Source organism: Equus asinus, chromosome 13, assembly GCF_041296235.1.
Source record: "Equus asinus isolate D_3611 breed Donkey chromosome 13, EquAss-T2T_v2, whole genome shotgun sequence".
NCBI lineage: Eukaryota > Metazoa > Chordata > Mammalia > Perissodactyla > Equidae > Equus > Equus asinus.
The window spans coordinates 18699071-18714066 of NC_091802.1; the positions used below are offsets into that span (position 1 = coordinate 18699071).

Sequence of the window (14996 nt, forward strand, 5' to 3'; positions counted from 1 at the left end):
CTATCTTCGTTGCAGCCTGTTAGTGCTCCTCTAGTGTGCTTGGCTATTATAGGTTGCTAAGCAAAAATCCTAGTGCTTGCATTGTTCCCACTGATATGCAGAATGAAAGTAGATGTGTTTTTGGTTACAACTCTAGTCAAACTCTTCTCTCTTAGAGCCATAAAACCAAGAAAAGAAAAGCAGGCACAGCAATAGCAGGGTCCATAAATCAGGATTCTGAACAAGCCTATCTGTAGTTGTCTTTTGATTAAGTGACCTCTGAATTCAAGGATCATAAATTACAGTACTGCCACAAGGGCAAATTAATTCAGAGATGCAATTGAATATAGTTTCAAACAGGTACTGGGTTTTGCAGCAGGTCTGTGCTTGGACATTCCTAAATCTTTTACAGATAGATTGATTCATTTATACATTCACTCAATAAATAATTATTGATGCTTTACTTTGTGCCAGGCACTATGCTAAGCACTGGAATTCTTTTTCAAGATTGTCTCCCTAAACTCTTCATGTAATTAAGAGCCTTTCAAATTTTCCCCCAACATGCACACCTTCACCTCTATATTAATCCACCTTCTAACATACAAAGACCCATTCAGGCACTATGGGCATAAATGCTTTCAATAAGTAAGTAGGGACACAAAAGAATTCCTTATTCATATTTTGAAAGGTCCAGCCTTTCAAGTGACTTTTATCATTTCCTTCACTTTATGCACGGCCCACTGCTGGGCATGGCCTAAGTACAACGCTATTTAAGGACATAAATAGGAATGAATTGTAATCCACATTATAATAAGCTTTAGCAGACTCTTTCTTCACAAGAGGCATATAACATTAGTCAGACTGACTGCTGATTAAACTGGGGAAAATTGACCCAGCAGGGCTACTCAACTAGACGTGTGATCTTCTCTTTAAACACAGGCCGTGTCTGAAACTCAGCTGGTTTGGTCTTATCAGGATTTCTTAACATATGTACATTTGTAAAATGACTACTGGGAAAGAAGACAGAAAAGAATCACTATTAAACATTATAGGAATAAAAATTCAATAGGTATAGGAAAAGGCACTTTCCTACAAAACTTTGCTAGTCTTAGGGCTGTATAATAAGAACAGAGCTGAGCAAACTGATAGTAAAAAAAAAAAAAAAAAGACTTCTAAAAATGCAATTTAAGCTCACAGCCTGAAAAGTACAATAACTAGGGTAAAGAAATGAGGAATTCACATGGTACATTTAACCACAATATTTTCCATGCAAAAATACGTATTTGAGTGCAATCTTGGAGCTGCCTGTCAAGACAACATCATTTTAATTTTGACAAGTATATAACAAGGATAAAGACACTTCCTTTGACATGTTGAAATTGCAGTAACAGTTCCTCTTCCCACTTCTTACATACATACACACACCTACAAAGGGAGATTAGGAATACTATGTTTGGCAGTGGCTGATCACTGCATAAATAAGTACGTTGTGTTGTATTTGATATCTCAACAAGCAACTGTAGTGTTTTCGGTGTATATCATATTCTTGGATGAATAGACTTAAATAAACAAAACATCGTCCCTGTACTATACGTTGAAAAGCAATAATAGAAATTGAAACTACAAGAACAGGAAAGACCACAAACTCTTGATTGATATGTTTTCTAGAGAGGCAATAAATTACATGATGGAATACATGTGTGAAGTTTTGCAGGTGCAAATTTGGCCATAAACTGATTAAAGTGAACACCTGATTAAATTTATAACAAATTACCTAGATCACAATTTCTGTCCAGCATGTTTAAAATGAAAGAGTTCATTTATAAACCTGGCCCAAGTGATTAAGGTAAAGGCAAGTATACATACGGTGTAGTGGTGGCAGAGGGTGGGAGTGAGGAGGAAGTGAAATCAAGAACCTGGTGTTGTTGGGTAGGTAGAGAGAGACTTGCCAAGAAACTTTCTAAAAACGAAGCTGTGAAAATAGGACTAAGTTGACAATAAAGACAGAATTAGTGTTGGAAAACTTGGATCTTAGTGTGTATGTATTATGATGTGTATTGATAAGAAGAAATAGTAAATAACTGCTTTAATTGGTTTAAAAGACAAAAAAATACTCTGGAGAAACATAAGCACCTAAAAGTTATAACTAGTATCTATATAGCAATTTATAGTTTAGAAAACACTTTAAAAATTATTATTGTCATTCAGCCTAGCACACCCTAGCACATACTGAACACTCAATATTTGTAAGCTGAATTAAAGGAAATTTTGATTAATTGAAATATAAATTAAAATTGTTAAATTTTAAATATTATAAAGATTTCTATCTTACAGGATTTCAGTAAGTTTCTGAAGTTAGAAGGACTGTAGTGAAAGGGATGAGTGTCTTGCCCACTTATTTGTTGCCTTATTTTTTTAAGATTTTATTTTTTCCTTTTTCTCCCCAAAGACCCCCAGTACATAGTTGTATATTCTTTGTTGTGGGTCCTTCTAGTTGTAGCATGTGGGACGCTGCCTCAGCGTGGTTTGATGAGCAGTGCCATGTCCGTGCCCAGGATTCGAACCAACGAAACACTGGGCCGCCTGCAGCGGAGCGCGCAGACTTAACCACTCGGCCACGGGGCCAGCCCCTATTTGTTGCCTTTTTGATCCTATAAATATTCTACCTGTATAATCATGTGGGATTTAGGTGAAGGAGGGGCTAGAAGTCAAACAGAATAAATGTATGGTCAAGTATAAGGGTAAAAAGAAGAAACAGAAAAACACTACGCAGGCCGAATCACTAGGGTTCTTCATTTTATTTTTGTGCTGATGGGTTGTCTGGTATGTGTTGGTTAGCTCTCCTAGCTAAATTTTCTCTTTAAGTACAAGGTAAAGAGTCATAAAGTTGCCTCAAAAATATTAATAGAAGGTGAAGGAGTTAAATCTTAAACTATTTCCCAAATTGCATTTAAAATACCCCTGGGATTACCTCTTTAAAAGGCAAAATCTTGAGGAATGCATCCCCAAAGAAATTTAATAATAGTTTTAAATTCTGTTGCGTAGAAAGGCTAATTCTCTACCTTGGGATTTTATTTCATCTGTCGTTTCTTCTGCTACATTTTCGCTGGTGTCTAGTGTAGAACTGTCTGATACACTCCGTGAACTCTGAAAGGAGAAAAGAAACACCAATTTCAAAATGAGTTGCTTTTCTTCAAAGTTACATCAACTCTCCCAATTAAAGAGTGCACATAAATGCCTTGCGTGAGTTACCAAACATTCCTACTAAATAGTGCTAGGATTTAATGCTTTGTATTAGAGGCAAAGCAGTCATCATAATCTATTAACTACATTCACAAGATAAAATGCATCGGTCAACATGTCATCACATCTTCCTACTGTTAATACAGTTATATGCTAAGAGTATTATTGTACATTAATCCTTGAATCATGCTGTACTTTCCAGAAACATTATTTGAGACCACAGCATAGTGAAATCAGACCTTTGAAATGCTACTGTTTTCTTTTACTATTAGAATCACCTTCTATGTTTGTGGTGGAAGGAAAAACATTTTTATCTTAATTAAGGGAATTAAAGGTTAGTTTTATGAATAAATGGTAGCAAAATAGCTTTTTGTACTCATGCTGATGTACTTTTAAAAGAATGATAATAGAATATTTTTGACTCACAATAGTCAACCCAATGGTGAGTCCATATAACTATTTTCAATTTCCTTCCTTTTTTTATAAAATGTTCTTCCTCATTGAAGTCTTGTATTTATTTAAACACAAAGTTACTTAAATGATTAATGTGGAAATTACATTTTCAGATGACAGTGAAGTTACCCCCAAAACTAGTGGTTGTTGTACTTAGAGGAACAGTTCTGATTTTAGAAAGCAATATTTATCTATAATTCTTAATAGCTGGTCACAAATAATTTATCTTTCTATGGAAGCTTCCTGCAACTGACTAAATGAGTCAGCTTAATGATCAATGTGAGTTTGCCCTTTTCCTTTTGCCATTTTGTTTATCTTTTTGAATACCCACATCTTTTCTTTTCCTTTTTCATAAGAAAATTAATTGTCCAGTTTACTCTCTACCATTAACATCTGATTATTCATGAAAACTCTACCTCAGGAGACTCTTTCCCTTCAGTTGTTTCCTGTTTCCTTTCTTTGTCTTCTGTTCCATTTTCCTGAAATGGAAACAATGGTTGATAAGTGGTATCCAAAAGGAGCTGGCGATAAAACTAACATCTTATACTCCAGTATAGCAGGCTTTTTATGTGAAAAAATTTCACACAATGAGTAAACATCATACCAAATAAAATCACACAAAGTAGTTGTATTAACAAATTCAAACAGTAATAGACTTGTTAAATATAAAGAATGCCAACCAACTAGAAGCAGGCCACTGAGACCCAACTATTAGTTGACTCCTTTTTTTCAGCATTTTTGTCAAAACCTGACGCAGAATACTTCAACTAAAAGGAGAAATAATTAAATGACAGAATATGATATTGTAAGTCAATTTTCCCAAGAATGTCAATCTCAAATCCTCTCGCGGTTAAATGCTTAGAAACCTATATAGGCCAGGTACCTGAGTAGGTGTGAGACCCTCTTGAGATGTTGACTCACTCATCTGGACCACTAAAAGATATCACCAAATGGGAGGGGAAAATATTACCAGGCTAGTATTAATAACAAAAAGAGAGAAAAATATTAATAAACACCAAATGTATTCTGGAAGATCAAAATCTCTCCCCTCCTACACCGCATCTCAGCATTCTATTGAATGCTAATAAGTTCTCAACTGCTAAATTTTTCAAACTGTACTACCGTTATTACTGTTGTTACTGACCAAAGCTAGATGAGCACTAGGTTAGTGCTCAGGGAGACAGGAAAACTCAGCATAGTAATCATCATCATTAACATTAAAAAAAACTACCAGCAACAGTAACACAATCAAATTTTTTAAACATTATTATCATCCTCATTAATTTTTGAAGTAACAATCAAGGCGGGGTGAAGTGAAATTTTGATGGCTACCTAATTCATGTAAAAAAGGCAGACAAACATTAGAAGAATAATCTCACTAAAAAGTATTTTTTTGAGGGGTGCAGTTTCCTCTGAGAGGAATGTGACTTATCTAGTTTACTTATTCACATTAAAGAATTAAAATGGATAATTACCAGATCCCCATTTCACTGCAAATGACTATAGATTCAGTCATAGATTATCAAAAATTCATTGCTGTATCAAAAATCATTTAAGAGTTTGTGTATATTTAGCCTAGCTGCTATGCCAAAAGTAAATTTTATAAACGTGGCCTCTGCCTCTCGAGTGGTTACAACCTAGGGACGCTTTAATTTGAAATGGTATGTTTATGATGTGCTAGAGTATTCGCTTTTCTTTTCGTCAACATAACACATGTTCTAGGTGAATAAACCAAAAGTATTGCCTTTGGAGACAACAGATTCCAACACTTAAAAATAGCTGCCTCAAAGCCTTTTTGAAGCTGCTCATAAATAATATAAAATAGGTTTCTTTGATAGATCCCAATAGTACATTCTCACAGACGCTTTCCTTGCTTATGGTGCCCATCTCCTGAAACTGCTATGAAGCTTCCTTCCATTTCTTTTAAATTCTGTTTTGTTTGGATGCACACAGATAAATTCAATTTAATAAACTTTTATTGGGTGCCTTCTATATGCAGGCAGACATTGGGGTTAAAAAGGTGAATAAGACCTTCCTTCGAAGCGTTCCCAGTTTAGTGAGGGAAAAAGGGATAAACAGATACAATTCAATCCACAAAGTGCAAAAGTAGAGGTACATATAAAAGGTTAAAGAACACAGAGGAATAGGCAATTTTCCCAGGGAGGTCAGGGGAATTTTCACAGAAAAATAGATTTCCAAGCTGGATTTTAAGGGACCAGTAAGCTGTTTTTGTGTAAAGGAGGGGGGAAGAGTATTTAAGGCAGAAGGAACAATACACATGAGGGTATGAAAGTTCAAAACGTGTTTGAAGCATTCATGTGGCAGAGCATAGTTATATAAAAGACAATGGTAGAAGATGAGGCTAAAGAGGTAAGTTTTCAATCTGTAAAGAGTTATTAATGTTAAATCAAAGAATTTGGACTTCATTCTGTGCTTTTTACACATAGGATAAATGTGATCAAATCGATGTTTTTTAAAAAGTTAACTCCACCAGCAAGGACTGGAAGTATGAAAGACTGGAGGAAGAGAGAATGAAGGCAAATTTTGTACCTTAAATATTGCACTTGAGGTGAATGCCTCACTGCCCTTCACTCTAGTTTAGGCTCTGCCAGACACTGTCAGTACCCTAACCACATCCCTTTAGCTTCACCTTTTCAGTATGTGCAGATGGTTTCCGACTGCAAACACCTGCAATTCTGTCTGAGGGCTTCCTGTCAGTCCAAATGTGGGGACAGGCCAGAATTGCTTGGGAGTTAATATCTTACAGGAGAAGCCCTCAGCCAGTAATGGATAGGAAGTTGCATATAGCCCCATGGGTAGAACATTTCTGAGGTATGTTCTATACTGTCTCCCAGAGTTCCTCAGTGAGACTGAGCCTCAGTTGTCCACAGTGAAACCTGCCCAATAATGCATTTGATACCTGCCCAATAACACCGACTCCATTCACTTTCATGTATTACTTCCCTACTGTCCTACCATTGTTTCCTGGAACCACCTCCCAAATGAACTTGCACTCAACTGCTTGGATCATGGTCTATTCTGAGGGAACCCAAACTAAAAAAGATATACTGGTTAGGATTGAGGGCATAATTGGATCTAAGGAATACAAGAGGAGTAGTTAAGGCTCACTGAGTTTTTTTAATATTTAGAAGGCTTAACGGATGGTGAAGCCATTAGGTGAAATAAGGAAAGGAGAGAAAAACAAATTTGAGGAATGATACTAGTCTGAGTTCAGAGACGTTACATTTAAGATACTTGCTTGATGGCCTGATAGAAGTTTCCAGTAAGAATCTGAATGCCACTGAAATATATTATCATGCATTGGCAGGAAGTTATGCAGAATCAAGTCCATTGGAAAATGATGGAAGCATTGTTCAGTCTGAAAAGCATTAACTTGCATTTTAATTACTCAAAGTGCATAGCATTTTGCACATCTCATACTCTCATCCCTAAGATTCTAGAGTCATTCCACTTAGGTTGTTGGCTATAAGACAGAGCCTGTGTGAATCTAGTTAAGGGCCCTCCATATGCACTCTCAATAGATTTGTAAGTTGGTTAATTGCAGCATTTGGCATCTTGGTTGGTAAGAACGTCAGTCATATATGAAAGAGTAGCCAATTATCCTTGAGGAAGGGGTTTCTCAGAATGAGAGAAATCATATATCATTCTGATTTTTCAGACTAGTAGATGATAAGAAATGGCATTTACCTGGATTTCTTGTGAGTCTTGAACTCCTGATTATTGACAGAAAGAAGCAATTGCAGGAGGATGCTAGTGGAGCTCACCCAACAAGAATAGGTAGGAGAAAAAAAAGGCTGAAGATAAACCCTTGTTGATGAACACTTAAAAGGAGGGCTAAAAAAGAAGAGCCAGTGAAAGATAAGGACAACTACTGAGAATTGCACAAGACTCCTACAGCTGCACACTGCTGGCATGACTCTCATTTCCAGCCTCTATTGCTGTGCACACACCCAAAGCAAGCCCCTGCAGCCCCACAAGTGTAGGTCAACAGATAAGGGCCCCACAGCTGCTGGTGGGTCCAGATTCAATGCTGACTCCTGTCATTGGCCTGCACGGCTCCCCTTGCCTACAGTTAACCTTACAGTTGTGCACATGCAAGTTGCCAATCCCAACTCCAGTCACCAGCTTCCAATGCTGAGCATGTGCCTGTGGTTAGGCTCTACAGTCATGCAAGTACATATTGACAGCCAGGGCCATAGCAGCTGCTTGTGTACCTACAGTTAACCCTGGCCCCTGCTGCTGGCCCTGGCCCTCCTCACAGCACATTTGTTTGCAGCCAGCCCCTACAACTAGCCTCTGCAACTGATCCTGCAGCCAAGTGTGTGCACACCACTGGCTCTGACCACCACCACAACCTGGCATGGTCCCTAGCCAGTGGATTGGAGGTACCATTAAAGACCCCAACAGGCCTTGCAACCACTGTGAACTACCCACAATTCTCACCAAGGATCATGTAGTTGTTGATATCATGGACCGCAGCTGCCTGACCCAATGAGACGCCATGACCCCCTAATCTGGAGGAACTACATGTCCTCACACTTGGTACCCTGCACCACTAGACCTTCCATTGTCAGGGGAGGCTCAGAGTAACTCAGGAATTTGAGATTATCAGTCTCCTACTCGAACTAAATGTCCCAATTCCAAATTTCAGGGTCCCCCTTCCCAATAAGTTCCCCAATTTTCACATGAGTAACTTGGCTGGGCTGTGATTTCAATTAATATCATAATTCTGCAACCCAAAATTCTTGATGAATTGACACCATTATTATTACATAATGACTTTCTTTGTCTCTTGTTACAGTTTTTGGCTTAAAGTTTATTTTCTCTGATGTAAGTACACCTACCTCTAGTCTCTTTTGGTTTCCACTTGCATAGAATATCTTTTTCCATCTCTTCTCTTTGAGCCTATGTGTATCCTTAAAGCCTGGATTTGTGGAGACTAGCCTTCTCTTAACTGAAAAATCTTGTAATAACCTCATCTGGAGCAATTGCTTTGCAAGGGGATGCCCATTTTCCTCAAAATTCACCACAATCACTTCTTACTTCTAGTAGACTCATAACCAAAATCACATCTTAAAATGCTCCAGCATGGCAAATACAAAGTCTGACCAGGAAGAAATAGCTTTTACAGCAAAATATTTTCACTATTTGCTTATATAGTGCCCTATGTTTAATTAAGTTAGATATTGTAACTTCCCTGGCATAACGTAAGAAGAAATCCAAAGGCTTAGGGACATAGGAATGCTGGAGTAGACTTATCACATATGACCTGCACATCCACTCCTGCCATGTACATCCTCTGAGAGGACTCTGGGGACATCCCTTTGAAAAATACATAAGTGAGTGTGAGTACCAGCATCGTTGAAAAGCTCTGTGGCGGCTTTCTTTCTAGGCTAGGTATGACAGCATGACCCATTTCAGAGTAGCAGAGGCCCAATGTCAGCGTTTAACCACCAAAGACAAGGTGGGCACATTTACCATAAAGAGAAGCAGAGATAGAAGTAACCAGATGTTTTTTAACCCTTAGCAATCTTTGTAGCTAAATGATTATGGTGGTCCTAGGAATAAAATAGTCAGCCTACTGAAATGTTGATCATCTACACATAATACAAAAAATCCATATATGGTGGCCAAAAATATAACTTTAGTAACCACAGTGGAGAGTTCTGACCTTTCACCCAGTTTCCAGACCTAAGCCCCTTAGTTAAAGAGAAGGCTGGATCCCCCTAAGGAAGGATTCTTCAGCACTGCCATTAGTATACTCTGAAAATCTTCCTCCAAGTGTTCTCCATAGGTCCATTTCCTAAAATAACTGTAAGCTAGGGAAAAAGAAATAGTTAGATTTTTCAGGGATTTCTAAATATTGGGACTAAATCGACGTTAATTCCTGGGGACTCAAAATGCCACTGCAGTCCACCAGTTTAAGTGGGGCTTGTGGTGAACAAGTGAGAGATGGAGTCTTAACTCAAGTCTGAATCACAGTGGGCTGAGAAGGTCCATAGAACCACTCTGTGATGATTTCATCAGTTCCTGGATATATAATTAGAATAGACACCTGGTAACTGGCAGAATTTCCATATTGGCTCTCTGATCCTGAATAGGGACCATGACAGTATGAAGGGCCAAGCTGAAGCCCTTGGGAATCCTCCTCCCCTACATACACACATACCAAGAGAGTAAACAAAAATTATTGCTTGCCTAGAATGGCGCATGGGGGATTATAGAGGTTAGTTACATCAATAAAGATTCGAAAGAAGCAGGGGTGATGAAACCTATCTCATGCCAATTTAACTTGCCTGTTTGGCCTGTGAAGAAGGCGGATAGATCCTGCAGAATGACTGTGGGTTTTTACAATTTAATCAGGGGATGCCTCCAATTGCAGCTGCTCTTCCATGGGTAGTATCTTTACTGGAGTGAATCAACACAGCCCCTGGCACCTAGTATGCAGCTCTTGACCCAGCAAATGCTTATTTCTCCATACAAATTGGCAAGGAACGCCAGAAGCAATTTGCTTTTACTTGGTAGGGCCAACAATATAACTTGACAGTCTTCTCCCAGAGCTACATCAATTCTCCTGCTCTCTGCCATAATACAGTCCACAGAGATACTGAGCATCTTGACCTTCCAATCATCATTGAGTTGGTCCAGTACATTGATGACATTATGTTGACTGGATCTGGGGAGGAGGAAGTAGCAAGGTCTTTAACCGTCTTCATGAGATAAAAGCAAACCAGAGAATGAAAGATAAATTCTCTTCTGATATCAATTTCTGTATCAGTCAAGTGCCAGTTATTAAATTATTGTCTCAGTTCCAAACTCACTCTTTTTGTATTCTACTCTGATGCTGGAGCTGGGACTCTGAAAACCACATTTCTTTGGCTTGCCAGCTGGCTCTGTTAGGCTCTGCTAATTGGGGGCACCAGAGAGAGACCCCGAGGCTGAGGAAGGACAAGAGACTTGTTCTTTTCTGTCTACCTCATGACTGCTTTCTGTAGCCTTTTGGTTCCCATGTGCTCCACTCTAGAAATGCTCTTTTATCCTGATAGCAGCAAGTTCTTTCTGCAGCAATAATCGAATCCAGGTTGTAGTTTTTCTATAGTTCTATAGTTTCTATTGACTCAAAGACACCAACATCAGCCAGCCAGTGTTCTTGTCATAGTGGTCTGGGTCCCAAACCCCTGTGTCCCCTGGAGCCCATCCTCTAAGCTCAGAGACACCAACACCAGCTGAACAGTGCTTTCTCCTCAGAGATCTGAGTTTCAGCTCTGTGGGGTCATTCCTCTAAGTTTGTCAGTTTTTTCCTGTGTTTCCTTTGGGTTTTTTTTTCAGCCCTGAAGGTGGTAAGAGTTGCTACTTCTATCATACCTTAGATTTCTCTTTTTAGCTCTTCAGTCATCTACGTAACTTTATATGTAGTTAACAATTCTTGTTAAATTCTCTATTCAAATAACTGGTGTGGTTTCTATCTCATATCTGGACATTGACTAGTAAATAAATTTAGTAAAAGATTATTAAAATTTAAGAAAAATTACAAGCATGTGGTAGCAACATATGACTTAATCATACTCTAGTCACTCAGCTATTATATATTCCATCTGTACTATTACTTGTTATATTATTCTGTAACTAGTCGTTTCAAATGTAAGGGGTTGTATTATTAAGGACATAAACTGTGATTTTTTTTTTGCTCCATTTTAACAAGCTTAGCTATATAAACTGTAGTCTTTTAAGCAACACACTTCAACTGGTACACAATGAATGAGTTACAGATGTACTGCAAGATAGGTATGTATTCAGCTCTAGGAGCGTCCTGAAAGGAGTAGGGTGGTTGGTGCCTCTAAGTAATTCACCCCTGGCCAGAAGCAGCTTGATCTAAGGATTCTCAGAGAGTAGCCTAGAGACTGATGATCCACCCTAGTGTGCCCCATGGTCCTACAGGAGGCAAGCACAATGAAGCAAGTATACTTTAATGAAGAAGCAAAGCCAAAGAGTATTCTAAAAGAATAAAGAGTATACCAGTGCATCACTTTCAGAAGCCAGTTGTACTGCGTATTGCTGCTAATCATAAACATTGAGCCTTGGCACTGCCAGAGGAGTGCATGTTCTGGGTACGCAAGGAGCAGGACTCACAGCCTAAGGTATGGCCAGGAAAGGTGAGGAGGCCTGCCAGATACTCCTTATGGACTCAGCTCCCAATCTCTCTCTTCAGGTATATAGAATTCTTCCCTTTATGTCTGATGTGCCCTTTTAGTTATATCCAAGTTAGTGGCAGAATTTTTGCTCTAATAACACAGCCATATTTTGCAAATTAGAGGTTCATCATTATTTTGTAATATATACTTGATATGAAAAAGTTTGAGCAGATGCTAAATCCAGTGATGTTATCATATTTCCACATTACATTTGCCAGTGGGTGAAAAGTAAGTGTTATTAGAGTCAAATATAATTTATATTTGTAAATTTTGAATTGTTGTGAAAATTGTTTTAAATTTATCACCTACTTGTATAAATTAAGTTCTCATCAATAATAAATACCAAGTGATCACTGTTAAACTATCTTGTTCAGGAATTACACACAGACATGTCAATCATAAAAACTTATATTAAAAAAGTTATGTTTACAGAAGCAATCTCAGGTTTTTCATTAACTTTTTGAGAAGACTTTATTTGAAAACTTGTACAAATTCAATATTTAATATCACCCTTAATGTTTATTTTTCTCATTATAATTATATTATATAAAGAAAACAAATTTTTTTCATGAAGCCCCATATTGTTGCCTTCAAATCCCCTTTAATTTATCCCGGTGTGCTGGACAAATACCATCATTTCTATGGATGTCATGTTACGAAAAAAGGTTGAGAAGCACTGCTTTAACCAGGATTCTTAACCTGGGGCCCCTCAATGGATTTCAGTGGCTATGTGAAATATACAAATGTATCTTTCTGGAGACAGAGTTAACAGTTTTCACCAGGTTCTCAAAGCTTAAGAACCAGCTGATCTCAGGAATTTCAAAAGTTCCCCTATAATTTCATCCCTGAAGAAGTGATGATACAAGTTAAGGGTGAAATGAACTCTAATGGCACAACTAGGCCTCCATTATCACAGGTGTGAAGAATAAAGGTGCTATAAACAGAACTAGGAGGACTTTGGTCTCTCTGGCTCTGTCTTTTGGGAATCCTGTTCTTGGCCTCTGTCTTCTCAAATTAGAAGTAGATGCCTCCTCCCTCAGATGACTAGAAGACCAAGTAGGAGCCAAGGTGGAGCCTGAGAAAGAGTAGGTATAAATGGGGCAGAGAGCATAGATCTCAAATGCTCACATGTGATCCAGCTTAGTTCAGAAAGGGGCTACATAGGGATCTTCAGGCAAAGCCTGAAAGCCAGCATCATACAGCATACATTTGCCCAGACCTTCTCCTCTGTGCTTCTAAAGCACTTTGTATGTATCTAGACTTCTCCTGGATATCTATGTATCTCCCTTGGGGCCTACCAGAGGCGACTGAAGCCACAGTACCACTAAACCATACTGTCATTATTTAACGTGTTTTTCCCTGTTAACAGACTATGAGCCCAAGAGAGGTAGACAAACTTTTATTTTGTTCTTAAGCTGCGGTCTAGTATATAATACACACTCAATATTTTCCCCATTAATGGTGAATAAATTAATGAACATGCACCAATAATTTCCAAATCTTAGTTTCCTTAAAAGGTTATATACCGGGCCCAGCCCGGTGGCGCAGTGGTTAAGTGTGCACGTTCCACTTCGACGGCCCAGGGTTTGCAGTTTGGATCCCAGGTACACACCTACCCACTGCTTGTCAAGCCATGCTGTGGCAGGTGTCCCACACATAAAATAGAGGAAGATGGGCATGGATGTTAGCTCAGGGCCAGTCTTCCTCAGCAAAAAAGAGGAGGATTGGTGGCAGATGTTAGCTCAGGGCTAATCTTCTTCTTCTTCTTCTTCAAAAAGGTTATATACCAGGAAGAGATATTTCCCCTGTAAATTAATAAATTAAATTCCTGATACAAACACACAATGTGAATTTGGGTACTTTATAAGCCCAATTTTGACCAGGATTTTATCACCTCAGGTATGCTGAATAAAGATGTTCTGTACCTACCTACAGATGAGATGTGTCTTGACCACTAATCTACTCCTACTGTTAAGGCATGAATCACGTCTTTTTTGTTCTTTTTATTCTCTTTTTGCTTGATGCTATTTTCTACACATAGGGTACACTCAGCAAAAGCTGACTGAACTTGGAACAAAATTTAGATAGTAATGAAGTTATCTTAATTACATACAGAGCTTTACAGTTTATACTGCACTTTACCATACATTATCTCATTTGATCACAAGAATCCTGTGAGTTAAAGCTCCATCATAGAAATGAAGAAACTAAAGCTCAAAAAGTTTAAGCCATTTGCTTAAGGTTTTACAGAGCTGGAACTAGAAGCTAGGTCTTCTGACTCCTATAGGAGTGCTCTTTCCCACTTTAAGATTAATGGAATTAAGTGTCTCATCTTCCAAGAGAATTTTTTAAGATAAGTAGGTACCTGAGTCAGTAAAAAATCAACATGTAAGTACATTACTAAGACCTACTGATTTGAATAATACTTTTCCTCGAATGATACTTTGGTTTATAAACCACACGTGTTTCATTTATCTGAGTTCATTCGGCTTTCAGCTATGTATATTTCCTGGCTATATAGCTTCCTGTTTGGTCTCCTAAGCACTAGTTCAAAGTTCTTACTTCTGAACTTTGTCTTCTCTGTTCCTGTTTACTACAGCAGCTCTGGGAAAAAAACAGTCAGATTGTTTCAACTGTGAACCATACATCTTTGTTTAATTTTGTCTCGCAGGTACTCTTGACCACCACCAGGGGGCAAAAGCCTACCAGCGGCTTCTCTGCAATAACATCCTACATAGGACTGTAAGGACAGGGACCCTCAGTGTCTGATTCTTGATGGAACCTCCCTGCTAATTATTTCAACTACACCGCCCCAGGGAGAGAACAAAGGCTCAGTACAGAGGGCTCCAGTGGCACTCAACTACACAGCACCCAGAAAGACCTCATGACAGCCCTGTCAGTTTAAAAGAAGCAATGAGATCCAAGCGAGTTTGAGTGACAGACAGGAGGAGGTGGGCTGTAGTAACTGCAAACTCCTGAATGTGTGAGCTTTCTATAGCTTTGATAAGTACGTATGTATTGTATTTACCAGCACATCCACTCATATTAAGAAACAGCTTTGTCAACTCTCTTTCACTGTGTAAATAATCAATGGTATTTGCACAGTGC

At 38.5% G+C, this 14996-nt stretch overlaps 1 protein-coding gene across 2 annotated transcripts in view; it reads right to left on the minus strand.

Moving 5' to 3' along the window:
- The window catches only part of EFCAB5 (EF-hand calcium binding domain 5), a 135991-nt gene extending 131244 nt beyond the window's left edge, over positions 1-4747 (minus strand). Inside the window, exons 1-3 of one of the 2 annotated variants that reach the window (XM_014827053.3) lie at positions 4559-4747; positions 4092-4154; positions 3042-3126 (exon numbers count right to left, since the gene is read on the minus strand). In XM_014827053.3, coding sequence (XP_014682539.3) covers positions 3042-3126; positions 4092-4154; positions 4559-4600 — 190 coding nt within the window. In that variant the 5' untranslated portion in view covers positions 4601-4747. Of the gene's footprint in view, positions 1-3041; positions 3127-4091; positions 4155-4558 lie in introns of those variants that run through there. The other variant, XM_070482650.1, reaches the window with a different exon arrangement.
- Between the last annotated feature and the right edge of the window lie 10249 nt (positions 4748-14996).